The sequence below is a fragment of the Blennius ocellaris genome, assembly GCF_963422515.1.
Source record: "Blennius ocellaris genome assembly, chromosome: 16".
NCBI lineage: Eukaryota > Metazoa > Chordata > Actinopteri > Blenniiformes > Blenniidae > Blennius > Blennius ocellaris.
The window spans coordinates 14,844,857-14,871,549 of NC_137665.1; the positions used below are offsets into that span (position 1 = coordinate 14,844,857).

General features: G+C 43.6%; 1 protein-coding gene across 1 annotated transcript in view; it reads left to right on the forward strand.

Annotated features, from left to right (window-relative positions):
• The first annotated feature begins 1,547 nt into the window (after window positions 1-1,547).
• Window positions 1,548-26,693, forward strand: part of LOC308141775 (inactive phospholipase C-like protein 2) — a 70,570-nt gene continuing 45,424 nt past the window's right edge. Inside the window, exon 1 of the mRNA XM_080511990.1 lies at window positions 1,548-1,906. Within this exon, the coding sequence (XP_080368116.1) occupies window positions 1,601-1,906 (306 nt within the window). The 5' untranslated portion in view covers window positions 1,548-1,600. The remainder of the gene's footprint in view (window positions 1,907-26,693) is intronic.

Genomic DNA, 26,693 nt, shown 5'->3' on the forward strand with positions numbered 1-26,693 from the left:
AGAACATAACAACTGTGATTTTTCACCCGTTTCGCCATGTTTGAATAGAAGCAATACAGTTTACAGTCCGGGTTAGTTTCTCCAGACAGTTCAGGCGGACTCCATTCATCCAGCAAATCGATATAACAAAAATAGAATTATAAATATAAATACATTGAATAAAATGTTCTATTTTGACATATATGCTGCAATGACGTAACAATCTTAACACTATTACATGCTTAATCTTCATAATCTAATTTGTAAAGTGCAAAACATACCAAAACAGCCCTTTTATTTCCACATATAATATTAAAAAGGCTATAGCATTTGTAACTATTAGCGCAGCCATCAACTTATTTTTGGCGGTTCAGAAATAAAGATTCTGCTTTGATTCTGTAAGAGCATGCAGACATAAATATGCAATAACTAAAAAGTAAAACGTTTGGGAATAGTAGAAATAATCTAATGTGATTGGTACTTATAAATGCATCTTTTTTATTTACAGCATTCTGATCTCGATAAAGTCGACATTTCATGGGGATAGATTAACCTTATCCACATCACAGTGATATAGTGCAGTGCAGGAGTGTGACACGTAAGGCACGTGGGCCTCTGAACGACAGTGTGCTTGACATCAGAGGTGTAGTGGAACGCTTTCCCTGTGCACTTTTAGAAAACAACTGGTTCGAAAACATGCAAACTTTATGTGCAGTTTGCATGTTCTCTCTTTGCACATGGGTTAATTAGTGACTCAGAAACTGTGTGTGTGTGTGTGTGTGTGTGTGTGTGTGTGTGTGTGTGTGTGTGTGTGTGTGTGTGTGTGTGTGTGTGTGTGTGTGTGTGTGTGTGTGTGTGTGCGTTACCCTTGGATGTCTAAAGTGGTGTATAGGTGGAAGGATGAATGTCTGCGTTGCCGCTCATGAGCTCCCCCCTGCTGAGTGTGCGCACGAGCTTTTGCGCATTCACACTGAAAACGGAATATTGTCAGCACAATCTCAAGTGGGAAAGAAATGTTGAATGCTAAACTCTCTCGACTTCAAGTGGAACTATGATTGCGCCAATGCTGTATCTAATTGCACGTGCACGCGCGTGGCAGTACGCTGAACGTGAAAGCGCGTTCCCACGCTTTTGAATATGTCCCACGGATCATCCACGAGAGAGAGAGAGAGAGAGCGAGAGAGAGAGAGCGAGAGAGAGAGAGCGAGAGAGAGAGAGAGAGAGAGAGAGCGCCCCCCCCCCCCTTCGTTTGAATGCGCTGCAAAAGTGTGGAGAACGCGAGGCGATGCGCAAGGAGGCGCGTGCTGAGGCGGACGCAGTGAGTGGAGCAGATCTCCGAGGACAGGGAGAGGAAAGTGCCAGCCGACAGCAGCAAACCCTCATCACAAGTCTGCACTTCCAGCATTTCTGAGCAGGCGCCCCGAGGAAGCCCCGGCGGAGGAGGAGGAGGAGGAGGGGGACGCGTGCAGGTCTGCGGGGCTCGTGGTGTACGGACGCCGCCGTGCGCCCCGGTGATGGACCAGCGGCGGTGATCAGGTGAAGGACGCAGTGCTCGGGGGGTGAAAGAATGGGCTGTTTCTACATCGTGGAGCGGTGCGCGGTGCTGTAACAGCGGCGGATCATGGCCGGGGTTCACGCTTCGGATGCGGTCGTCTCGGGACTTGTTCTGGATCCTGTCGCCGGTGCGCCGCCCGCCCAGGGCGCGCCGAGCCCGGCGGGGAGCACCGGAGACGCGGCCGCGTTGCCTCACTCCGGAACCCGCGCGTACTTGGAGGTGTCGGCCGCTGCCCAGAGCTACGGAGCCGAGGGAGTTTACACCAACGGACGGTACCGGGACCACAGCAGTCCGAGGATCGGGAGTGGCAGCCGCGATAATTCGGCGGAGAGGAGTCACGGAGCTGGAAACGCACCTTGCGGCATCATGAAGGTTGGTGTGACTGAAGCACTTATTCTTCGCGTGCGATTCTCAAGGTGACACAAGGGGAATTCACCAACACAACAAAGCATGTCCAGGCTGGTCAGCGCACACCGGAGGCTCCCGTCACCCCCGAAACATGATCCTGCTTTTAGTTGAACAACTCCGCATAAGTTCAACACATTAAGTCTAATGAAGAGTCTTCCTAAACATCAACAACACAAAGATTCATTCAAGGCACATTCGTATGATCGCCCTCAAGTTGCCAACAATATTCTCATCTTTGACTGGAAGTTGCTGTAAAACTAATATTATTGTAGGAGCTCTCAGACATGCAGCCTGTTTAATAGGAACCCTGACAGTGTTTGCAGGATGTTGAAATGGAGTCAAGCTGTGATTGCCAACAGCCATAAGTCTGCCTTGTTAGAGTTAGATGGAAGCAGGGACAGATCCGGAGTGTTTCAGGAGGGGAGGCACAGGGGAGACCAAGAGTTAGACTGCCACTGACTCTGAACGTCTTTCTTTAATAGTTCGGTTAGTGTTTCTTCATCCGGTCTTTGTTGGTCCAGTTATTTCTTTCCCTTTGTGAAGACGCAACATAAAATGCTTCCTCATTTTCCACTGTCAACATCATGATTAGAATGGACTTGTCCACTTCGTTATGTTTCCTTCACCTCTTCAGTACAGTTGGCAATTTCTGCCAAAGCATCTTAATAACGGCTTAAGAAGGATATTTTCACATGGCAAGTTACTATAAAGTATAACCTTTAAAACATGTCAAGTGCACTCCCACTTCAAATAACTTTCAAGTGTCAGTTTGATTTCCCTTTTTCTTACTGATGGATGAGATTTCCATATGATTAACATCATTGGTACAACCAATCAAAGTGTTTGGAAAAGCATGGCCTTTTCTATGTGGAGCTTGTAGGTTCTTACTGTATGTTAATCAAACCTGTCTTTGGTACCACAACTTTCACTCACTGTGACCTTGAGCAGCGTTAGGTCTATATTTTCACTTGACTTGTTAAATTGAGATCGGATGTTCATGGAAGTTGCACAGAGATGTTTGTGCTTTGACACTTTCTCTTTTTTTGGCCAGAAGCCGTCCGTCTTTGTGCGTCCAGCTCTTTCTGTAAAGGAGAGTGATGAAGGCTGCTCAGGATCAATCAATGTGCCCATTATTGGAGGTTAATTAACTGGTCTTCCTCAAACAGGCAATAAGAAGGGAAGTTTCCTCGTCATTTCTATGATGTCACCCCGCTTTGCTTTTACAACTGTGAATTGCTCTGATGTGAACTCACACAGTGCAGGCTGTTTGCCTGACAGACTGTATCGCGGGGTCCTTGGTGGAGATGGAAGTGTTGCGTAGGTGGGACTCACTGGAGACTTGCATTCTGTCATATTCGACTTAGTTTGCTTAGCAACTGACATAATGCTGTCTAATTCTTTGTTACCCCCCCCCCCCCCCCCCTTTATTGGATTCCCGGTGGGTATGGACAAACTCTGCTACAGACATGTACATTGATACTATGAGATCAAACATCTGGGTTGATGACATCCACTACCCCCCCTCTTAAAATTCAGCTATTTGCAGGTTTAATTCATAGACATAATTATCGGCTAATCCAATGGTGGCAAACACACTTTAGCTCAAGGGCCAGACATCAGGAATACCATGGAAAGACTGTAGACGTGCCTTTTAAGTGAACTCCTGCATCATGACCGAAGTACTGACCCAACAGACTTTAGGCATAGATTGTTCTGATGCTCTTTTCCCATTGGATGATCAACAGTCCAATCAGCTAATATTACATTTCAGACAGTGTTATATAAGCCACCTTTGTCGGTATCAAACACACTCTATACGTTACACCCTTACGGTTGAACTTTCCTTGAGGCGACCCTCGCCCTACCGCAGTCTTTCATTGGTAATTGCTTTGTGATCGATCCCATGCTGGAAGTGTAAACACAGGTTTGTTCATTTAACATACAACATATGATATTTAATATTCAATCCACTGGTGTGAAATATTCAGGCGGTGGTTCTCTGATAGTTTACCAATCTGGAGGTGGAGCCTCTTGATTTTTCCATGCTCCTTCAGAAAGATGCTTTGTACATTATGGTCCTGACACGGTTGCGTACAGTTCAAGCAGGCCGGGAAACTGGGTCAGTCTTTCTGTTGATTTGGTTCATGTATAGCTCCAGCACACTCATCTGCACTTGAGCGGCGCCTCCGCTCGTGTGTTTGAGTGGAGGTTTAAAAGGTGAAGGGGCTTCGGGTCCATGGGAATATGGAAGCAAACGAGCAATTATAGCACACTGCATTACCTCATTAACTCGGCCCTCAACATGCAAATCTCACAAGACGGCGGTTTGTGTGTCCGTCCCTTAAGCCGACATCCCGACTTCGTCCCCATGTAATTTCCTCGGCGGGGTGACGGTGTCATGGTGGAGAGACTGCAAAGTGGCTGGCGTTGGGGGTGGCGGCGGTGTTGTGATGCAGCCTTGTTATGTAATGCTGGACTGTGGACAGCTGCGAGGCTGGTTCCAGCCTGGCTGCAGGGTGGAGGGAACTGACAGCCAGCACAGCGACTGAATGAGCAAGCAGGATTTTAACAAGAATTTAAAGATGACCCTCTTCCACTTTAATGGAACGGCCCAAGCGTTAGTCGTTTCCCGATTTCTACTTAATTCGCTCATTTCACTCGCTTTGAAATGAAGAGACGAGGACAACGCACAACCAAAGCAACACTGTTGAAAGAGAATAAAGAGCTGGATTATCAATTGTTCCGACATTGGGTTGTTGCTGCTCTGAGAGGCAGGATGATAATTCATCTTCTAATCAATGACCTAGTAAAGTAGATTTGAGCCAAACTGACACAATGTGCCCCTCATGAAGGAATTGGATGTTGACAAGGGAGTGCTAATGAGAGAGGCTTGAGAAGGGGATTAGTCCCACTGGGTGAGAGGGGGGGGGGCTTGTCTGAACAAGTTAAAAAATGACCGTCATGAGGAAATGGGCAGCTTGCTCTTCTGATTCTGCTCTCAGACCTCGTTTACGTGACGTCTTCAAATGAGAAAGGACAACTTCCGTTGCGTTTCGTGGTTCTGTTCACACGTGACAATGGTCCTCGGAGCCATTGAAAATGCAACTTTTGTTGAGGCTCCAACAGCATCTCTCTGGAGACGGGGGGAGGTGGAATGCAACTTTTTGAAAATGCTTCGACTCCGTCTCCATTTGTACGTGGTAAAACTCAACTGTTCAGAAGCAGTGCTGCTGCACATACGCACCACGGCCGTAGTAAATAATGTACAGCTTAACTTCCCTCATCAAGTAAGTGTATTTGTTTCACACATCGAGAGTGAAACTCACTTGATCAACTTCGTGTTCACACCGTTTGTGCCCCTATCTTCTCGGACCGAGGAAACCTTAGTACAAGCCTGAACTAATAACACTGATTACGTACGGCGGGATCATCTGAGATGATGGTGATGATGAGAATTGGAATAAGAGCCTTTTCATGGCTCACCGCTCACATCACAGGCTTTACGTAGAATAGGAGCTGCCGCCAGTAATTTAATATAAAGTAATGGAATACGGGGAGCGATAACAAAAGTTCGGGTGAAATGCACGTCTCTTTTAGGGATTTCAAAGAGCACAAGTAATTCCAACATCTCCTGCTGCGCCAGCCCGCGCTGATAGCTCCGATATTTTTGGAAAACAGAGATCTGCATTGCGTTGAGAGAGAGAGGGAAAAAAAAAAAGAGGCAGCAGAAGATGTGAAGTGGTGATTACAGACGTCCCGGGCTGCTGAATCATCCCTCACTCCCTTGGCTGCTTTTCCTCAAAGCAGCATTCTGCAAAATAGAAACATCTCAAACAGGCCTCTTTGTGTTTGGATCCAAAGCTCGGCATCAAACAGCGAGCCGGAGCGTCAACGGCTTCGTGAAGGTCACGAAGCCACGACAAGCGCTGAGCTCCGGAGCCCAACGCGTTTGTAGAACAAGAGTGATTAGCATCCCGCTGGAGTGAATCTAAACAAAGACAAGCTGTGATTTATGAGTGTTTTGTTAGAATATTTTTTTCTGAGGAGATTCTGATTAAACGCATTGACTTTTTTTTTTTTTTTTGGTGCCTTTCCGAAATGTGTCATCCCGCGACACCGTCCTTCTTTCTGAAATGAAAACAGTCTGTCTGGGGAGGAGAGTGAAATAGATTGGGGACATAGTCTGGGTTTAGTGGAGATATGAGGAGTCTGTGTCTGAGTTTTTGAAGCCGGGGTTCGAACATTTGTCCTCAAAAAACAGTACAAGTGAGCGGACACGCACCTCTGGGAAGATCGTGGTCATTGGTCTTTTATTTATCCGCAGGTAGAGTATCAAAGCACTCATTGCTCATTAGCAAGCGCTAGACACCAAGAACTAATCTCTTAGCTCTTACTGGGTGGACTTGATTTTCCCCTTCTTTACAAATTGTATCAAGGCACAGAAAATGGAGTGTTTCTTGTCCTTGTGGGCATTTTTCATCCCGTTTCATGTGGCTGGGACTGTCTAAAGTTGCCTTCTAATCCTTTATTCTCTTTGAGGATAATGAGTTGAACCAGAACCTCAATTACCCTTGTGTCAAATTGCTCCCCAGACAAAGAGAGTTCCTTCAAACAAGAACAATTGATTTGATTGGACACCGCCCGGGTGTCTTCGGGGTGATGTCTTATCTTGATGAACCTTGAGGGATGTGAGCAGAGTGGCGACAGACGCCACGGCAGCACCTGTGTTTCACTGCATATGTGGCCTTCATTAAGAGGAATATAAAAAGCTTTGTGTGTGCGTGTGTGTGTGCGTGCGTGTGCGCGTGGACGTGCACGTGTGTATTTTCTGATGCAGGACGTTGTTCTGAACTGGAGATGTGTCACAGTCTTGCGGTAAAGTCGTGGCCCTTCACTGGAGCCGCTGTAAAGATGAGTAATATTGAGATATGTCGGAGCGGATGTTTCCCAGGTCCGTGTGGGCACTGGGAGCAGGGGTCTGATGGATGAGCAGGATAATACGTCTGTGGAAATGGCTCCATCTGGCATTGCTCTTACATGTTTTTATTGCCTCGATGGCACTTTTCCCTCTGTTGTATTTTTGGCTCTGTCAAAGTGCAATTAGGCTGAAGAGGAATGTAACCGTACACTCAGAGGAGAGTACTCTCCGGCTGATGAAATAATTTGTAATCCTCTCAACACTCAAGAAAAATAAAGACGTGGCACATTAAAAATCTATGCAATAGCCCAACAGATGTGTTTGTGTCTCATAACATGAAGTGGTGATTATTGTTAACACTTTTCCTGCAGTATTGTGGTGCGAATGTGAAGTTTCCCTGCACTGATGTATGGATGGGAAATGGTGCTGACCGCCAGCAGAACCAATGAGCCATAAAACTATCTTGTGGCTGATGTTGATGATGATTAAAGTACATTTGTAGACAATTAAACTTGTAAATCTTCAGGTTGTAAGTTGGTGCCGAGCAGCATAAATCAGCTAGTCAATATCGTTCCATGTTTTGTACAGTAATGACTCAAGTCTCTACCGATCCACCAAAGCAAGACGGTTACCTCGCAGGTTGAACCTGGATTTAGTTTTATGAGTTGTGAAAAATGGTTTCCAAAATGTAAATTTGTGTCATATTTTGGAAAAGTGTTCCTCGTGTTGTAAAGTTACAACCTCCCGGCCGCTGCAGTTACACTCACCTGGAGTTTATAGAAAATCTTGTGATTTACTCAAGATTTGCCAGATGAATGTCCACACTTGGCACTTCGTGGCTTGTCTTCCAAGGGACACAACTGCAATGTGCAAAACTCATGCATCAGTTATGTCAAAATTTGAGGAAATTGCAACCTAAATGTTGAATTTTTGTGAAAACGCTTCATAAAGTCTTTTTGCTCTTAATTGCAGCATCGTCAACTCAGATTAGTTTGCCCCCCCCCCCCTTCGCCCTGGCTCTGTTTCTTTGGCGTCTCTTTCATTATACAACTTAATTCAAAAGAGCAGAAAAATGATAGTGGCAGGTAAGACCATCGCCAATATCCTTAATGGCGTCACTTTATTTACTCAGACAGCCAATCTGTTAGTTTCAGCCTGCCAGCAGGAGAGCTCCGTCTCCAGGTCTGTGCCATTCATCTATTTCGACTGCTGCTGCACGACGTGCTCTGAATGGACGTCTCCCTGTGCCTGACATGGCAACAGCAGATCAGAAGGGGAACTATGAAGGACGCTTCGCCACAAGGTGTGCATGTTGGTGTATTAATGTGCATCTGTGTGTCGTTCGCTCTTATAGTGACAGAGCGTGTAAATTATGCGTAAAGTGCTACAACAGCTCTTCTCGGCAGAGTAATACCTTCACAGCTGGTTCTCGAGAGAGAGAGTGAGAAGGGAAAAACTAATTATGGAAAATAAGACCTGAGATTTGTAGGCGGGGAGGAAGTGATGCAACATTCGACTGTCTGACCTTCTGCGTGGATTTACATGAACGCATGCCCGGGCTGCTGTTGGCCCATCATGGATATTATTAGCAGGTGAAGTGCACTGGATCTGTGTGTGTGTGTGTGTGTGTGTGTGTGTGTGTGTGTGTGTGTGTGTGTGTGTGTGTGTGTGTGTGTGTGTGTGTGTGTGTGTGTGTGTGTGTGTGTGTGTGTGTGTGTGTGTGTGTGTGTGTGTGTGTGTGTGTGTGTGTGTGTGTGTGTGGGTGTGTGGGTGGGTGGGTGCGTGCGTGCGTGGTTTGAGAACAGTCACTTAAAAGTCAGACAGCCAACAAAGACCTGCAGAGGGTTTCAGTCTGTATCGGAGGGAACAGAAGTTCTCCTGCAGCAGGAGAAAGTAAATATATTGATCAGCACAGGCAGTGTGCTGGACTTTAACTCAAAGTGCAAACGGCTGCATTTTCGTGGTCGTATTTCACCACAACACAAAGACTAGTGTGACATCCTCTCCAGAGAATACTGCAAGACTAGTTTGCATTGATGAGACTAAGCTGGTTTTCATTCCGGACAGGTTTCGGGTTGTAAAGTCCCAAACGTAGGATGCAACACTGAACACAAACAATATTTATCAACCAACCAACCAAGCCCATCCCCCAGGGGACACACATTCACACCAGTACTCACCACCACACAAACGCAGTTAGTCGCACGAGCACACATGAACCAGGGGAGGAAACTCCATCACTGGGAAAGTTTCCACCAGAAGCCCCATCATTGAGTTTTTTTGAACATTAAATAAAGGACCCAGGCATCCAACAGTCTGGTTTAGAGCTCAACGTTGGGCTCATAGGACACGTCCATCTGAATTCTCCAAGTGACATAATGTTCCACGTTGAGGTTCAGGGCGCCATTGCTGTGCGTTGTTTGTTTATTTAATTTGTTTTTATATTTTGCATTTCGTTCTCATGTGGATGTCTGTGTTTCTCAAATCTTTCAGCGCCACTTTCCCCTGTTTACTCCTTTGCTTGTCTTTGCGTACTTTCAGCTGTTGGCTTCTCTCCAAGTCAAGACCCGACCAGCCGCAAAGTTCAGCACGGGCTCCACTTTGTATTGATCTGCACTGAAAGTTCAACCGCACAGGGTAGTTATTTATTTATTTTTTTGGTTTTGTTTTTTTTGAGGATTTATGCAAAAGAGCAGTTTGCTGCGAGTTGAAGTTGCTATAGCAAACCACCGTGATGCTGGAATGATCAATTTGCCATTTACAGTCACGCGATGACGAAGATGGTTGTGAAATCTGAGAGATTTTTTCGGTGCTGACTAAATTGTAACACGGAGTATTGAAAACTGTCCAATAGTAACACGTGATACTGTGTGTACATGTGTGAGTGTGTGTGCGTGTGCGTGCGTGCGTGCGTGTGTGCGTGTGTGCGTGTGTGTGTGTGTGTGTGTGAGTGAGTGTGAGTGAGTGACTGCGAACATGAAGGTCTTATTGCTAAAAGGCAGGTTAATTTTCAGCTTTATGACTGCAAATAGACACTCAAGGGAATGATTTCATTGAGTCTGACCATTGTGACTTCACGCTTCCTTCACGAACTTTGGGAATGCAATATATCACCGTGGGGCATTGAAAGTACTCTGCATATGGCACATCTGATTATGCAAACCACTCACACACACACACAAAAAAGAGTCATCACGTTCTTCCTGGTGATGAAAACTCGTGCGACCATGTTCTTTTCTAGCAAATGTGCAGCTGTAGCATTCAAACTGACACGTTATGAAATAAAATCCTAATCCTGTCGGTATTCAAGCACATGATCACTTTTGGGCTTTATGGTGGTTGACTGAAGCAGCGATGTGCCGGAGCAATGGTGTGTGTGTAGACGTGTAGATCTTTGTTGTCGTCTGACCGGTGCCGTATGTTGTCTCTCCACTGTGGTACATGGGAGCCATTGATCCACAGACGTTGCCAGTGATTCATGGAGCCATAAGAAGCCTTTTTTTTTTTTTTTTTTCTTTTCGCTCCAGCACAGATGGCTTCAAATGAGGAGATTTGAAAGGTTTTACTCTCAGGAGATGAATGTTTTTATGACTGGAAGGAGACGTTGACATATAATGTTATTGTCTTGTTGGAGTCGATGATCGACGCCTTTTTGGTTTTTGTGTGAGAATTAGAGGGTCCAATCTGGCCCCCGGGAAGCCTTTGCATGTGTGAATATTTACAATGCAGACATCATTTAAAAAAGCGATACTAATAACTGGTGGAAGTCGATTTGTTGTTACATACCTGAGGCTGCGTGGCTCCTGAATTGTGCAAATAAGAACTAAATGAGTGCTGTTTGTTCGGAGGGTTGAGTTTGCGAAAGCATTGTGCACCATCCTGTTTTTTAATTGCCATACAGTATAATTTAGCCATAGTTGCAGTGGCCGCCCACACATTAAAAGGAATATCATGAGCCATTTTTAAACATCTGCGAACACCTACGCGAGCGGAGCAGGAGATGGAGTCAAACTGATCTCACATTTCTCACGCTTGATGTTCCTTTTTCTTTTTCTTTTTTTTCCCACCACAGTCGATATATATTTCTTACATAATCATCCGTCACTGTTCACTCCTGATCCTGCGCAGATGTTGCCGGGGCCGTCCGCCTGTCTCCGGGAGATGTGGGACTGGCGGTGTCCTGTGTCCTCACTGATGCAGCCCGCGACCCACAATGCACTGCCTCGGGGTGTCTTTCTGCAGGTTACGGTGCAAGCACAGGCATGTGATTCAAGCATTCCACTGATGCTCTGCACACACACACACACACACACACACACACACACACACACACACACACACACGCACACGCATACACGCACACACACAGGCACAGGCTCACATCCACACATGCATATTACAAGCATTTCTTGTGCGGTGCCAGCATTTGTTTCTCCGCGTCGTGACTGCTCGCTGAATGATTCTGTTTCAGCCCACATGTGTGTTTGAAAGGAAAAGCTTTATGTCTGTGTGTGTGCATTTGTTCTCTACACGATCTGTGCACAGTGTGTTTGCACTGTGTGTAGTCATGCGACACCCCCCACCCACACCCACACACACACACACACACACACACACACACACACACACACACACACACACACACACACACACACACACACACACACTCTGTCTGCACCGGGGCCTCCGCTCTGCCAAGGACTGGCTCGCTGGCGGTATCGCTCTGTATATTTATGTTTTCTCTGAAAGTATACAGTTTGTCTCCAAAGTGGGGGACGGCTCACGCTGCGTCTGTGGAAGAAAGGAGTTCACGTGTGATCTTCGTATGGTGTGTGCCGGGGTCCTCAGAGAGAAGTAGTGCTGGATTTTACACTGTGAAATGTGATACTACGCAGGGAACGTTCCCTGGAGCAGGGGAAATAAAGAAGATGAAGAAGTAGCGTTTCAGGCAGAAGATAAATCAGGGAGATGTTGTTGAACAGGAATCTTTCTAAAAAAAAAAAACACATCCATATATTATGCAATGTTTATTATTTATACAAATGTTGAGGATTATCCCCCAGCGAAACTAAATGGTTAAAGAAATAATGATTTCCACCATCTTCTACAACTGACATAACGGTCGTTTGAATTAAAAGGTTTGAGGCACGGCAGCAGAAGTCGAAGTGGGAGACAAAGTTGTCACGTAAATGCAAAACTTTCCTGAAACAAAGACGCCAAAAACAATGCATTTTAATTTGACGGGTTGTTGTGTAAACGGAGCCTTTGTTATTTGTGAGCAAGTGAAGTGAAAATGAAGTATCACTGACATGCATGGCACATCATGCGGCGGGTTTTTTTTTCCTTCATTATTCACTCACCCATTTTTCTCATTTATTAATTTTTTTTCAACAAATTGAACGTAAATTAAATTTCCCACTTAATAAAATGTAATTGGAAAAAAAAAGCTTTTTACCCCTGTGCTGCCAGCTGGAGAGCCAGACACCCATCTTAGAGTTTGCCAAAAACTGTTAAATTGCAGCGGTTTGTAGTGAAAAATACAACAAAAACAACAACAACAAAAAAAACCCATGGTCAGTGAACCACAGGGATTCATGTTTATTTTTTATTTTTTTTACTGTGTGTGATTTTTATCAATACTTTCCTGGCTCATTTCTTCCCGTGGCTGCGAAGGGGGAAGGAGGAGGTGTTTGCTGCTTGCTGAGAGGCTCAGCTGGAGACGCAGCCATAGAGGCAGAAATAAACATGAGGTGGTGGAAATAATCTTCATTTAATTTCAGCATTCAGTCGGTTTCAGCTGCGTTGCTCGTCTGCAAAGAGTACAGGCAGGCTGCGGTTGAACACTTCACATCCTGCAGACTTTCTTTTATTTCCTTACTTATTTTTATCTGAAGACAAAGTAAAGTGCTTTTCAGCGGTGGCAAAAGTATTTACATCCAAGTACGTATAATGTAAAAATTACTTCTGAAATGTACTTGCGTATTTTCAAAAGTAAAAATTCATTATGGTACTTGTTCAACGATCAAAACATCACACATTACCTTTAATGAATCTTTTGAAACCATAACAAAAAATCCCTGCGGTTCACTTCTCCTGACTCCCAGGTTTTTTTTTTCAATACAAAATTGAATGTTTTCAGCAAACTCTTAAGATAGATGTCCAGCTTTCCAGATGGTAGCAGTTCATGCCAGCACAGGGTAAAAACTTTTTTTTAAATTTACTTTCAGTTTGTTAAACTAGATTAATGAGAGGAGGGATGAATAAAGAGAAGAAATCCACAGATGATGTGCCATGCATGTCAGTGATACTTTTATGATGCATTTTATTCACAAACAATAGACTTGCACTCGCTTGCTCACGCATGCAGCCACCAATATACCCATTTCCTGCATAATTACTCTAAATCCAACTGTAACTACTACTTCTGTAACCGTAATTCTAATTAACGTCTTCATTGGAGAATGTACAGATTTTCTTAATGAGGATTTCCAGTTTTGTTCCTCTATCTATACCATAAGTCTACATGGGGTCACTCACACACATTCACACACTGCATGTTTATCCCTCCTTCCATGGGAACCCCCACAATTTGGCCAGATCTCTAAAACTACAAGGTTTAACACATTTAAATGAAATACCTTTATATAGGGATACACCTGTGCCAATAGAAGTATTTGGTCCGATACTGTGTGGCGTACTCAGGCATAGCCTTCACACACGGTTTGCATTTGCGTTATGGAATTTAATCAGCACACATATTGACACTTGGTGTCAGAAACTAGCGAGAGGTAGTTGTCCTCAGTTGTTCTTGTCCTTTAAAAAAAAAAAGCAGGATCAGTGCATCTCTTACCTTAATACAACGTCCGATATTCATTTTAACTCCCTATTTGCTAAAAACATGCTGCTATTTATAAGATGGATATCCTGACAAGCAGACAGCAGCTTGCAGCAGCGAGTGTCGACTCGGAATAAAAATCAGCTCAGCCTTGTATAAGCATCACATTGCTGAGCACATGTTGACTTCCATGTTTCGAGCCTCCTTGTTTGTTATTGTGCGCGTGCAGGTGGGAGCAGGAAAACTCTGCGCTGGTTCACAGGAGGCCGTCATGATCTCTGAAATTCCTGAAACAAAACCTCTTTTTTTGAAAAACATTGTTGGAAAACCGCCAGGGTTTGATGCCGATAAGCGTGTGACACGTTATTGACACATGAACGAGAAGTGATCGTCATTTCAAAGCACATGAACCCATTTGAGGGTTCATGTGCACCCCCGTCGCTAATGTGGAAAAACCAATGCGGCTGCCAGTATGACTCTTTAATCATTCCCCGGTGCCAAGGTGTCCCTGTTTTCGCGGCTAACTTATCAGTGCCGTTGCGTAACGCCAGGTTTCAACCACCCTGAACAGAGCAGGTCAGTCTGAGTAAGTAGCTACAGAATTCTCAGCACAGAGTGACCCAGTTGTTGTGGAGCGCTTTGACAAGGTGTGTGAGGGGAGCACTTGTTGGCATGACTGTTATTTGGGTAGAAGCAGCGGCGAGGTCGAGGGAGGAGAGGCTGTCAAAAAATCTGCACCAGACAAAGCCATTTATTCGCGTGTGCCTGTGTCTGGTGTGTGCGGCTGTTCCGGAGGAGTTGATGCACAGACGCGCGAGTCCAACTTTTGAGTGTCACGATTGTTTGATTGTGTTAAAAAAAAAAAAAAAAAAAAGGTCAGACACTCATGCAGCGGGGTAGTGGGTTTGGTAACCAGGGAGAATTAAGGTCAATGTGTAGCTCGTATTGCTAGTGGCTTGTGGGTGCAGAGAGGTGTTAATGGCACGGCGTCAATCCCAATTTCACCGATTCTGAACTCGGCATTGAAATCAGCCATGACTCGCGCCTGACATATTGCAGGTCTGATGACGTTCACAAAGGGCTCTGCTCAAGTGGTGACATAGAAAGAATAATTACAACCTCATGCAACATGTGCCCAAGTATGGTACTTAAATAAATGCACTTGGTTACAGATCGTCACGAGTTTTTCTGTCACACAAAATAAAGTTTTCACGATAAGAACCTAAACTGAACTGTATAAACGTGGCAGGAAAACACAAGCACCAATCAGAGGCTGTACCAACCAAATATTTACTGTCATTGACCATATGTTTGGAAGAATGACTGGAAGAAAAAAAATAGAAGCCCGTCACTCACTGCGATGGATTTGATTAAAGAGGGCAGTTTTTTTTTTTTTTTGTTGCAGTGGCTGTCTGCCCAAATGACAGACAACAAGAAAGTCCAGCGCCGTCTGTGGCACCAAAATACAATATGACCTTTCAGATCTTTCGGGCCCGGGGCTTCACGCGCTATGAGGTTGTCAAAATTAGATTTGCTGATGTGAAAGAAAGACATGATAAGACACTTTCTAGAATCAAGAGCAGACCACATACCCCACCCATCGCTTGTATTTTGAAGCCTCTTGTGGTTGGATGTTGGTAAGAGTGGGTGTGTCCAGCAAGCGCTGTGGTTCTGTGGACCATAACCAATCAGATCAAACACCACTGGCTGATTGAAGTTCTGGTCAAAGGAAGTGGTAGGGTCCAATCAGAGTCCATGTGAACAGCATGTTGGATTTCTTCCCACCATCAGGGGTTTGAATGCCTGTTATGTAATTCAACATGTGACGTGTTATGCATGATGTATTGGTCAAAATCGGAGGTTGCAAAGAACAAGGTTTCATTTGTGCTTCTAAAGAAACATGTTGGATGAGTCTATTCGTTGAATTTGTACTGGCGGCCTTCAAGGTAAAAGTTGGTGCGTCTCATGGCAAAGCGTCGGGATTGATCCACTGACTGAATGGGATGAATAATCTGCAATCTACATTTGGAACTGCTTTCGCTCAGGATACATTAAACCGCTGTATCATACATTTAGCATCTTTATCTTGAACGTGAGGGAATTTTCAAATTAACCGTCTTTGAGTCGGAATTCATAAGTGAAGTGTGCAGGAAGGACATTTCACGCTGAGGTGATGTGTGAATTTGAATTGGGCTTTTCCACCAATCGACAGGCTGTACTTTCCTCTGAATAATGGCCGTTCGGCCGAGATGGAGGACACACCGTGACGGCCATGAAAAGGCAGAGGGATGCAGAAACAGAGGCCCTGAGAGGGCACTCCGTGTTCTACATCTACAGGCCATTAGCACCTTCAGTTGGCAGGAGTCCTGAACAGTGAAGACTGCAGTCTTCTCCCAGCAGCCCAGTCACGAAGCAGGAGGCTGCAGAGCGAGAGATTGGGGAAGTGAGACACAGTGGAAGGGCGAGAGCGAAGATGCGAAGCCATACATTTTGCATGCGCTTGCTTCGCCCTAGCCACAAGGATGTTCCTTTTCCTGCCTCCCTGTCTCCGTTTAACCGAGGGTGTAGCGCACTTTGTCTCCGGGTTCAGTCGACGAAGACAGTGTGTTCACCAGTGGTTTCACACTGAACAATACTAAGTGAGTGAGACGACACTCGGCGTTGTGTTTGGCAGTGGTAATGTGGCGTATCCAAATGAGAGAGTCGCTCGTCTTCCCTTGATTGAGATTCTTAGTCACACAGTCAACTCTTAACCATTTGCTTGAGGTAATGTAAAAATGATTTGCTTGTTGTGTGAAAAATTGAAACAGATAAAAGAAAAAAAATATTTTAAAAACACAATACATACAAAAAAAAGTTTTATATAATGTAAGAATATAAATTGAAATGCCAGACCATGATAAAGTGAATCTTTCTACAGCTTTTATAGATTTTTTTTGTTGTGTTTTGGGCGTCCGTTTACACAACAATGGAAAATGCATTGTTAATGTTTGTAACGTTTTGATCATTCATCCAACATGTACTACTTCTGATCCTTGCTTTAAACATTACCCTACAGAAATTGGTATTTGTCGTACCAGTATTCTTCTTCCACTGAAGTGATCCACTCTTTATTGTTACTTTTATTACACGCTGTTTTGTTCTGGACTGCAACTAATATTGTTTTACCACACAAGAAACAACAATAAAAAACATTTTTGGCTGAAAAGTCCCCTCAAAACAATAAACCAGCTATAAAAATAACTCCTGATTAATTTGGTTCTGTCAAATTGAGTTCAGCTCCAGTTGATGTAAAAAACAAAAAAACAACAAAAAACGGCAAACCAAAAATTGTTTTAAAATAAAAAAAAATAATGTTATTTGACTTGCAGACCTGCAATCTGCCGTCGAAGAGGAATTTCTTCTTGTTTATTCGTCTCGGCATATTTGCTGGACACTAGTGACAGAGCCTCGTTGTGATTGACAGGTCCGTTTGTTCTTATTTCTGTGCCAAACTTTCCCACCCCTTGTTTTTCCCCTCATTTGTTTTTGCATTGCCTCATTCCAGTCACACGCTTGACATCTGAAGTGGCGAACGAGAATCCGCAGCCAATTACGAAGGGAATCGGGAGAAAGTCGCCATCTCTGAACTGGCTCTCATGAAGAATAATAATACAAATGTAAACACCTCAGTTAAAATGTGACTGGAACCATGAAGACAAAATGTTTTTTTTTTTCTTCTTCATGTCATAATCCTCTACAAGTCAGGATTCAACTGTTCTGTGTAAAGCAAAGCAGGCTATGTTTTTACAGTGTAAAAAAAAAAAAAAAAAAAGCCTGCAGATGCATGTAGTGTATGTCAGTCATCGCTATCACCTTGGATAATTAGTATTCGCACTGAATTTGCCGACGCGTCATGCTGCGATTGAAGAAAGTCCCTCAGGCCTCCCATATGTGCTTCAGTGAAAGTGTGGGAAACAGGTGCACGTTTCCCCTTCTGCCGCTCTTTTGTTTACTTGGCTCCCGGCTAAGACCAGGGTACAACGTGCGTTATTGTTCTTGCTGTGGGGGAAGTGTCGGTGGCGAGCACGACGCCGGCCCCCTGTGGAGCCACCTCAGTCCTACCTGCCGCTTACACGCCACACTCCGCGGCTCAATACACCCGTTAATGTGTGTGTTCATATGAGAGCCGCTTGGAAACACTCGCGCCGGCTCCACAATGGACCCGCCTGCTGTCACGAGCGGTGGGATGGTGAGGGGGGGGCTGAATCATGAGGAAAGTCGATCGGGTTATGAATGCAGCTGAAAAGCTTTTTTTTGTGCGTGTGTGCGTGTGGATTTTGTGTTCCAGGTTCAAGTATGAGTTGAATTTAAATGTTCTGTGATTGAGTGGGTTTTCTCCAGATGCTCTGCTTTTTCCACCCGTGTGTTTGAGGATAATTGGTGACTAAAATTGCCTGTCGGTGTGGTTTTCTCTCCGTTTTTGCTCAACGATGGATGGATGCCTTGTCCAGGATGTTACCTGCCTTCGCCATCACTATGTGCAATGACATGATGCAGACATGAGCAATTGTAAAACTTTCAAATTGAGGCTGTGAATGGGTAAAAAAGGAAGGAAATCAAAATGAATTGCAATGGATTTCATAGAATTGGATGTTGCTCAATAAATATAGTATAATATACATGGATAAATGTTCTCACACAAGTCATAATCAGAATCAAAACATTTGTTTTGCACTCATGTTAAACACACATTCATTTGAATTACAGTTTCTTCATGACTTCTCACCAATACAGTACGCAGGTGTGATCCAGCGTAATCAGGTCCAGGTGAGAGCTGTAGGGAGTGAGTGGTGTTTACAAGGCTATATAGTGGAATGCCAGATGATGACAAATGAGGAGGAGGAGGAGGAGGAGGTGTGGAGGAACTTGGGGGTAGTGGTTAAGCTGACGTGATGGTCAGCTAAATCTTTAGGCTGGCCGGGCGCCATTAGATTAGCAGATAACTGCACAGCGATCCGATTAGAGGCTATTTTATCAAATGGTGATGCTAAAAGCAGCGGAGCGGAACGCAGGTGAAGGCCACGCCGCACATCCCAGGTCGACAAGCGCCGGCATGCTGGCGGCCCGGCACGCGCGTGCAGCGCCTGCTAATGACAACGCAACGATTTCCTTCCAACACATTGAAGTTTGTCCTTGCAGGAGGATGTGCTTCTCCGCCCTCCCTCCCTCCTTCTCTCCCTCCCGCCCGCATCCTGCCTCGCTGCCAGACGAGAGGGAGGTAGAGGAGGAGACGGAAGAGGATCACATTTCCCAGAGTCAACGCCGCATAAGGTGATATAGGAACCTGGCAGCCAGCTATCAGTTCGAGGCATCTTCCAGTCCAGTCCCCTTCCCTCCCCTCCCCTCCCACTTCCAGTATTGATTTCAGACTGACGAGGCTTGTGATCGCCAGTCTAGATGTGCCAGTCCGTTTTCCTGTTGTGACTGGTGTGAGTCCTCTGTTAGGGCGTTCAAGTGTGGAAGACTGACGGGTCAATTCCTACATCCTGTATCGATGCAGCTGTTGACTGTAAATAAATGGAAACAGAAATTAACAAAGTGGAAACGTGTTATTGACAGAGCCGGGACTGTAAACGTCTGTCTCCGCCGCCCCCGGGAGACGGAGGGCCACGTACGGCTATGTGGTCCTGGCTTTCAGCCACGCGGGAGAAGACGACCCCGTGTAACACGGGAATTCAAATGTGAGCGTTTCATATTTCATGCTCACCTCTCGGCACGTGTGTGTAGAAATGCCAATATTTACAATTTACGCATACTGTGCATTTGTCCCGGTCGGTATGGATCTGGTGGCAGACGTGCAACATCGTGTGGAGCAAGGGGTGTCGAACACATTTTTTTTAGTTCAGCCGTATTTCATTTTGACCAGTCAAATGGTGCCGTTATAACCTTTAGATTTACACGTTCAAGGTTTTCTTTGTTGCGGTGCAGAGCATACGTGATGGAAATGTCTATATTTTTGCAAATATCAAACAATTTCAAGCAAAAATAACTACAATCTCAACATAAAGCCACTTTTAATGAAACCTTTTGGTGCGAAATACAGTGAAATGTTGGTTTTCAAGGTTTTATAAACATTTAACCCCAAGGGTTTGTCTCAAGTTCAAGAGACTTCACATTTAATACATTGTAATGTTGTTGTTAACAGCTTCAAGAACCTTTCTTGTGCTGATGCATGGAAGTTTTATATATATATATATATATATATATATATATATATATATATATATATATATATATATATATATATATTTATAGTGTACAGCTTTTTACTTTTGCACTAAAACTCATTTTAAAACTTCTCCAAAAACTCACTTATCTAAAGATTGGAGCCCAACAGAGCCTGCAGGTTACTACAGTGCTAATAGTCTACTCAGACCTAATTAAGCTTTTAGAGGCTTTTTCTGATTGATTCTCTTTGTGTGATCTTGTAGCTTCTAAACAATTTGACTTGCAGGTGAAAAAAAAACGGCTCCACAAATTGAATGTCAGCTTCCTTGTTTGTCGGTTCCTCTGTCAACCTTTCCTTCCTGACAATTTTCCGTGGTGATGGTGGCTGTTTTACTGCTTTTGATTCATTTTGGGTTCAGCTATTTTGTAAACTAAGCCAAATTAACATTTATTGCTTCAATTTCAGAAAAAGGACTTGGCGAAAAATATCTAATAGTGACAGTCTACAGAGTTTAGTTTTACTTTTTTCCTAATTGCAACCTTTGACTGACTTCTTTTTTTTGGGTTGTTTTTTTTTAGCAGCAGGTAAACACACTGTGGAAACACTGCTTAGTATGACTGAGACAATTTAAAAGCATTTACAAGCTTCACACTGAGGGATTTATAGGAGCCACATTATATTTTTTCCAGCATTTTTATTCTCTCTCTCTCTGTGTATATATATATATATATATATTAACAGGATTCATATTTCCCAGCATGCACTTTAAGGAGGGTACATTACTGGAAGTATTAAGCAATACCGTGGCTGGCTATAGGAAGATAAGCTAATGAGAAGTGCTCTATCTTCTCCACGCTGCTTCACGTTTGCAAAATGTTTGATGGAGTAGACTCATAATTTCATGGCTATAGTCAAACCTCAATGGTGTGTCAACGTTCTCATCTCTTCCACCCCAAAAATTAGATTTATTCCTTGAGCGGATACTGAAGGCGCCACCTGACTGGTTCAACCAGGGATTTTCCACTTTAGTCATCCATCAAAATTCATTTTGCTGATTAAAGCGTATCTGTATCAAGCAGGCTGTAGATTTTCTCCTTCAACAGTGATATATGTGGCGGGAAATAGGATGACATCTAATGGCATTGTTGAGTCTGAGCTTGTGTATTCGAGCAGGATTTTGCAGAAACAACAGCTTTTGATTCCAAGCAGTTCTGTGAGTATATCATAGGATCATTGGAAAATAGAAACCATAGGTTATTTTTTTAAGTCGTGATTAAAAGGGAATGGGCAGGAGCAGTGCTCTCACCACACAGCAACAGCATTCCGGGTGCAGTTCCAGGTTTTGGAGCTCTTACACACAAACAAGCCACTTTTTAGAAATATCAGGATACAAACATATACAAAGTCATTTTGCTGCTGTCGTATGTCCATCATCAATCATCTGTAGAGGATTTGTCCGAGACTAAAATGTTTGAATGTGTCAAACTCAGTGCAAAAAAGGAAAGCGTTATTATAAAAAGTTTACATGTATTCTCATATGATTTTCCAAAACATGAACAGAATGAAATATCAATTTTTTCTAAAGTGCAATTTAAAAACTATGTCATTTTTAACTTTGCTTTTTGCTGCAAAATGCATCAAAAGTGCTCTATTCGCTGTATTTTGCAGGATTCATGCATGCTTTTTCATATTCCCCTTCACTGGTGATGCGTCTCTCTCAGCTGGGGTCTCAATGTTGTGTTACTCCCTGCAACTCCTCATGTCACACACTTTTCTGACACTCTCGCAGGCTGTCTTTATTCTGTTTGACACCCTCGGTGCAAAGACGTGTGTAGTAGTTCAACTGGTGTCTCCAAATGAACCTCACGTGTGGATTAGTGTGTCTGTTTGTGCGTATTTGCCCATTGATGGACTGACGACTTGTCCGGGGTGAACTCTGCCTTTATGGGTGGGTGGATGGATGGATGGATGGATGGATGGATGGATGGATAAGAGAATGATAGCAAGTACAATCCATCAAGAACCCGCATATGAGTCCAATATGTCACACAACCTTGGATGACGTTGGAATAAACATGTTTGTTTTTTTGTTTTTTTTCTCCTGGAAATCTCTGGTGTATTTTTAAAATCACAGCCTTGTCTGTTTCAAGTGTGTGACAGAAAGTGAAAGAGGATGTACAAGTGAACATTATATTTTCCTCACTTTGAAAAGCAGAAGCTGAAAGCTGAACAAAAAAATGTGGCGAGTCAGCTCTATCGGCGTGTGTTTGTGAGACACACACACAGACACACACACACACACACACACACACACACACACACACACACACACACACACACACACACACACGTCTGTGAGATAATGCTTCATAAGGTTGTTTTTCTCTGTGTCTGGTTTAGTTTTGGGGGAAATGAGCGATGTTGCCGTGGCTGCGTGGGCGTTGGGGGGGGTCGCTGGGGAAGACGCTAACAGAAAAGCCTGGGCCCCAAGTTGAAAGGACGAGCGTTGACCCAGAGGCAGAGGAAAATGGAAAAATGTGCGTGCTCCGTGGCTAAACACAGGCCTTCTGACCGTATGATGGGATGTTTTGCAGGCGTGGGTCAGCCTCACTGTAAACTTCGCATACTTGCATGGTGCTCACGCGGGGAAACCGAGAGCCTGAATTGCTGCTGTTCAACTCTAAAGACGGCTTTTCTCCCCTCCACTCCCCTCTGCCTCCTCACTGATGTAACATGATGTGACAGGACTGTGTGTGTGTGTGTGTGTGTGTGTGTGTGTGTGTGTGTGTGTGTGTGTGTGTGTGTGTGTGTGTGTGTGTGTGTGTGTGTGTGTGTGTGTGTGTGTGTGTGTGTGTGTGTGTGTGTGTGTGTGTGTGTGTGTGCGCACAAACTGAAATGATTTCTGGCAAATTGATGAGACCACCAATAGTGTGAAAGAAAGTGTGATTTTACCTTTTTTTTTTTTTTTAATTGGTTTTATTCTGTAGCTCTGCTTCTAAACAGCCAGCAGAGCTCCATCTATGTCCCCTTTGTGCTCGCTGCCCTTTGACACCATCCACTCTGCTGGAAAACGCAAAAAGCAAACACCCACAGCTCTACCTACCTTCCCTCACACCCCCATCAACGTATGTATTGATTCCTCTGTGGATCTTCGCGCTGTTTGAGCCGAGTTAAAACAGGCTGACTCATTTCGCCGTGTCCATTGTTTTCCTAACGCTCCGGCGGTGTCTATACTGAAATTGGTGTCCTTCAGACCACCTCTGCTTCGCTCAGGAACTGGATGTACTAGACTCAGTGACACGCCAGCTCTTCCCTGCTAGTAGAAAAGCTTTGCTTCTTTCTCATCGTCCAAAACTATCAGAATCAGACGGGAATTCATTGCTCACATCTGGTATATGTGACATGTTATGAATCTTACTATGCCGCCGGAAGAGCCTGATTATTGATGACTCCTTAAACATAATCGACGGGTGTCACACAGTGGTCCCCGGCTCAAGACAGTGTGTGCCGAGTGGCGTCGTGCTGTTGCCTCACTGTACGGCTTCATGTTTAGAGACTCTCTTTGTCCTTTTGTGTCAGATCAAAGTGGTTTCTTCTTCGGCTGGCCCTCCAATCCTTGACCTTCTTTGAGAGTAAATTAACAAATGAAAGGGATCCCCGCGTTGCCAGGCAACCAAGCCACTCTATTAACCTTCTTGTACACGTCTGTCCACGTTTGGAATTAGTGAATTATAGGGGAACATCTGGATCGAGACAAACATACTGTAAAGTACATGAGATAGCAGCCTATGAGCAAGGTGCGGGATGCCGAGTCAGGAGTTTATTTATCAGGAGGTAATTGTAAACAAGACAGCTGAGTACCTTCACAACTACACACTGATGCTTGCATCTGATCACTTATGTAATCACTTAGGTAAAGGCAGAAAAGGTGGAAGAAATCTGCATGATAGCTGAAGTTGCATCAGTTCATGGGAGGAAGATGCTCTATAATCTGAATGTTGGCTGAAGAGAGATGACATTTGCTTTATGTAAACAAATGACTGGACTTTCACATTTTTAAGTCTGCCCATCATTTTCACATATTAAAAGATCTTTTTGTGGTGACCTGTCAGTTCAGATGACCTGACACAGCCTGCTGCAACTAAATCTCATTACTCATGTAAGATAATACAATCTGTGAGATTATTGAATGATTATCTTATCTTGTCTTATCTTGTCTTGTCTTAAGGATGATATGACACTTGTAAAGTATATAATATTCATTGACATATATAATTATAAAATTGATCATACTTCGTATGTAAGATAGGCTAATACAGTGTGGCTATGTTTACCATGATAAAGTATGTTTATCACAGTACCTCATTAAGAAATGTATCATGTGGATTCATAAAGAGCTCTCAACAAACGTCCCTCTTTCGCACTGGGAAATTCCCAGTATGACATGCACTTTTCCCACTTGGAAGTGGGACCATTTGGAAATGTTGTACATGTAGCTCCCGTTATACTTCCATGTGTCCAATGTTTTCGAATGAGCTTTTGCCATTCATTACAACTTATGTCACCAAAAATCAACATACTGGCTGAATACCCACGTATATAATCTGTGTCTAATCTCAACAGTGCCCCCATGGCAGCTAGTGGTACTGCATTTGGCAGCCATCATCAAAGACTATTTCAGTTAGCTATCGAGAATAAATACATGAGCAGCTCTACCAGTTTGTTAATTCACCTCGTTGAATCCGTCTTTTAAATAACTATCTGTTCTGGCTGTACAAAGCAGAGACAACACTGTGATAGGACTGCATGTATTTGATTTGTTTTAATTGCATCTCAATGAGATGTTACTTTTCATTTGCCCAGAATTAGTACATTTGCCTCTGCGTTGATGTTTAGTAGATTTTTATTTCCCCCCTTGGCACAGACGTCACAGTTTGGACGGTGAATTTGTTTAATTGAATCCAGCAGCCAAACTGTGGTAGCAGTGTTTTCAGATCTTTTTATTTTCTTTAAAAAGGGTTTTGGCATGTATAATATTGATGGAATTGTTATGACTGATGGAGCACTGCACTTTAACATGATATTACCTCCACAGTCCTCATGTGAGTGGATGAGTGGCGTTAACTCACTTTTATTTCATTTATTTATATAGATAGATAGATAGATAGATAGATAGATAGATAGATAGATAGATAGATAGACAGATAGGGTTAGGGTTTTCTGAATTGCTCATTGAAGCGCACACTTTTTAAAATCTGAAACAAGCCAGGTAGAGAGATGACAGATTATCTTCACTTCTGGGGCGTCATTCCAGGTATGGGGACGATTATTACTGTTTAGAAACAGCCATTAGAAAGTGCATTTTAAAAAAACAAGCCCAAATATTATCTTTTGGATGCTTTGTAAGCACGTTTGATAATGCTAATGAACAGACTGTAACTTGCAGTATGTGCACAATACCTGTGATCAAATCTTTAATAGGGAAAACATTTTTTATCAGCATGCCTTTAATCCATGTGTTATTGTTAGTTTTAACGTCTTCACTTTAAATAAACACAGGGTTAAATAAACATTGCTTGATCGACAAATATCCATGCCTTTTAGAATATGTGGGGAAGATGCTCTTTGCATTTAGATTGCAATAAAAATGAGTCCAGAATCCGCCTCATCATATGTAACAAGATTCTGTCACGGCAAATCAGTCATGAATCTCCATTCATCTCTGACTTTATCATTTAATGAATATGTTGACAGTTTTTCAAAAAGAAAGAGACCTCTCTGTAGTTGGTGCGTCTCCATTTCTTTCCCCACTAATTAATTTCTCCGTTATCTGTCGCGGGCAGGATTTGTGAATAAACTAAAAATCCTGTTGACGCCACGCCGAGCTCCCCTAAAGAAAGGTCACTGCTGTTGAATTTCAATTACTCCTATGCCACAAATTGACAGTCGATGGTAATCTGGGTTCATATGTAATCAAATGCATTTTGATTGGCAACGGCGCTCGCTTGTAGCTCCTGGAGGGAAAAAAAAAAAAAAATGTCTGCATGATGGACAGGATGCGGAGGGAGCCTGTTAGTGTGCTCACTCCAGTTCTCAAATCAATGGCACGCAGAGCGGCGATAAAGCAGTTGGGCCCCTCAGCCAGTCTCTGCTTCAAGAAAAGGTGAATGAAAGATACAATATGTATACATAACGTGTTTTGCTCTTTGTTTTCCCTGAAAGACCAAATCCCTCAGCTCCTTTTCCCCCAGTCCAGCTCTTACATCATGTTTGCTTGTCGATGATTATCTTATAGGATTATGCAGCCTGCTGTTTTGCTTTTTTTTTTTTTTTTTTTTTTCTCACCTGTGTTTGATTCGATTAGTTGCTGAGCATTTGCATTATGTCACATGTGTCATAGTGTGTGTGCACGTTCATGTGGATGTGGCAGTCCTTCACGTGCCCTTCGGGTGCAAGAAGAGACCAAGGTTTCGAGTTAAACAGATAGAATTCGATAAGAAGGGCCTCAAACTCACAGACTGTGTTGTACAGAAGTCTGTGTGACTCCTCTGTAGTGGCTCCCTGATACGTTCACAATTTCTTTTTATTGTATTTTTCTTTTCTTTACACACCAGATTGTTTTTCTCTTACTTAAAATTGCAAAAAGAAAGAAATTCGCTTTACAGTAAAAAAAAAAATCTCAAACAAAGAAATAGTATATTTTCGTAAAACAACTTGGAGTACTTAAAAAAAGAATTAAAGGCATGCAGCCGACCCTTCAAAATATGTTTCTTAATGCTATCTTAAT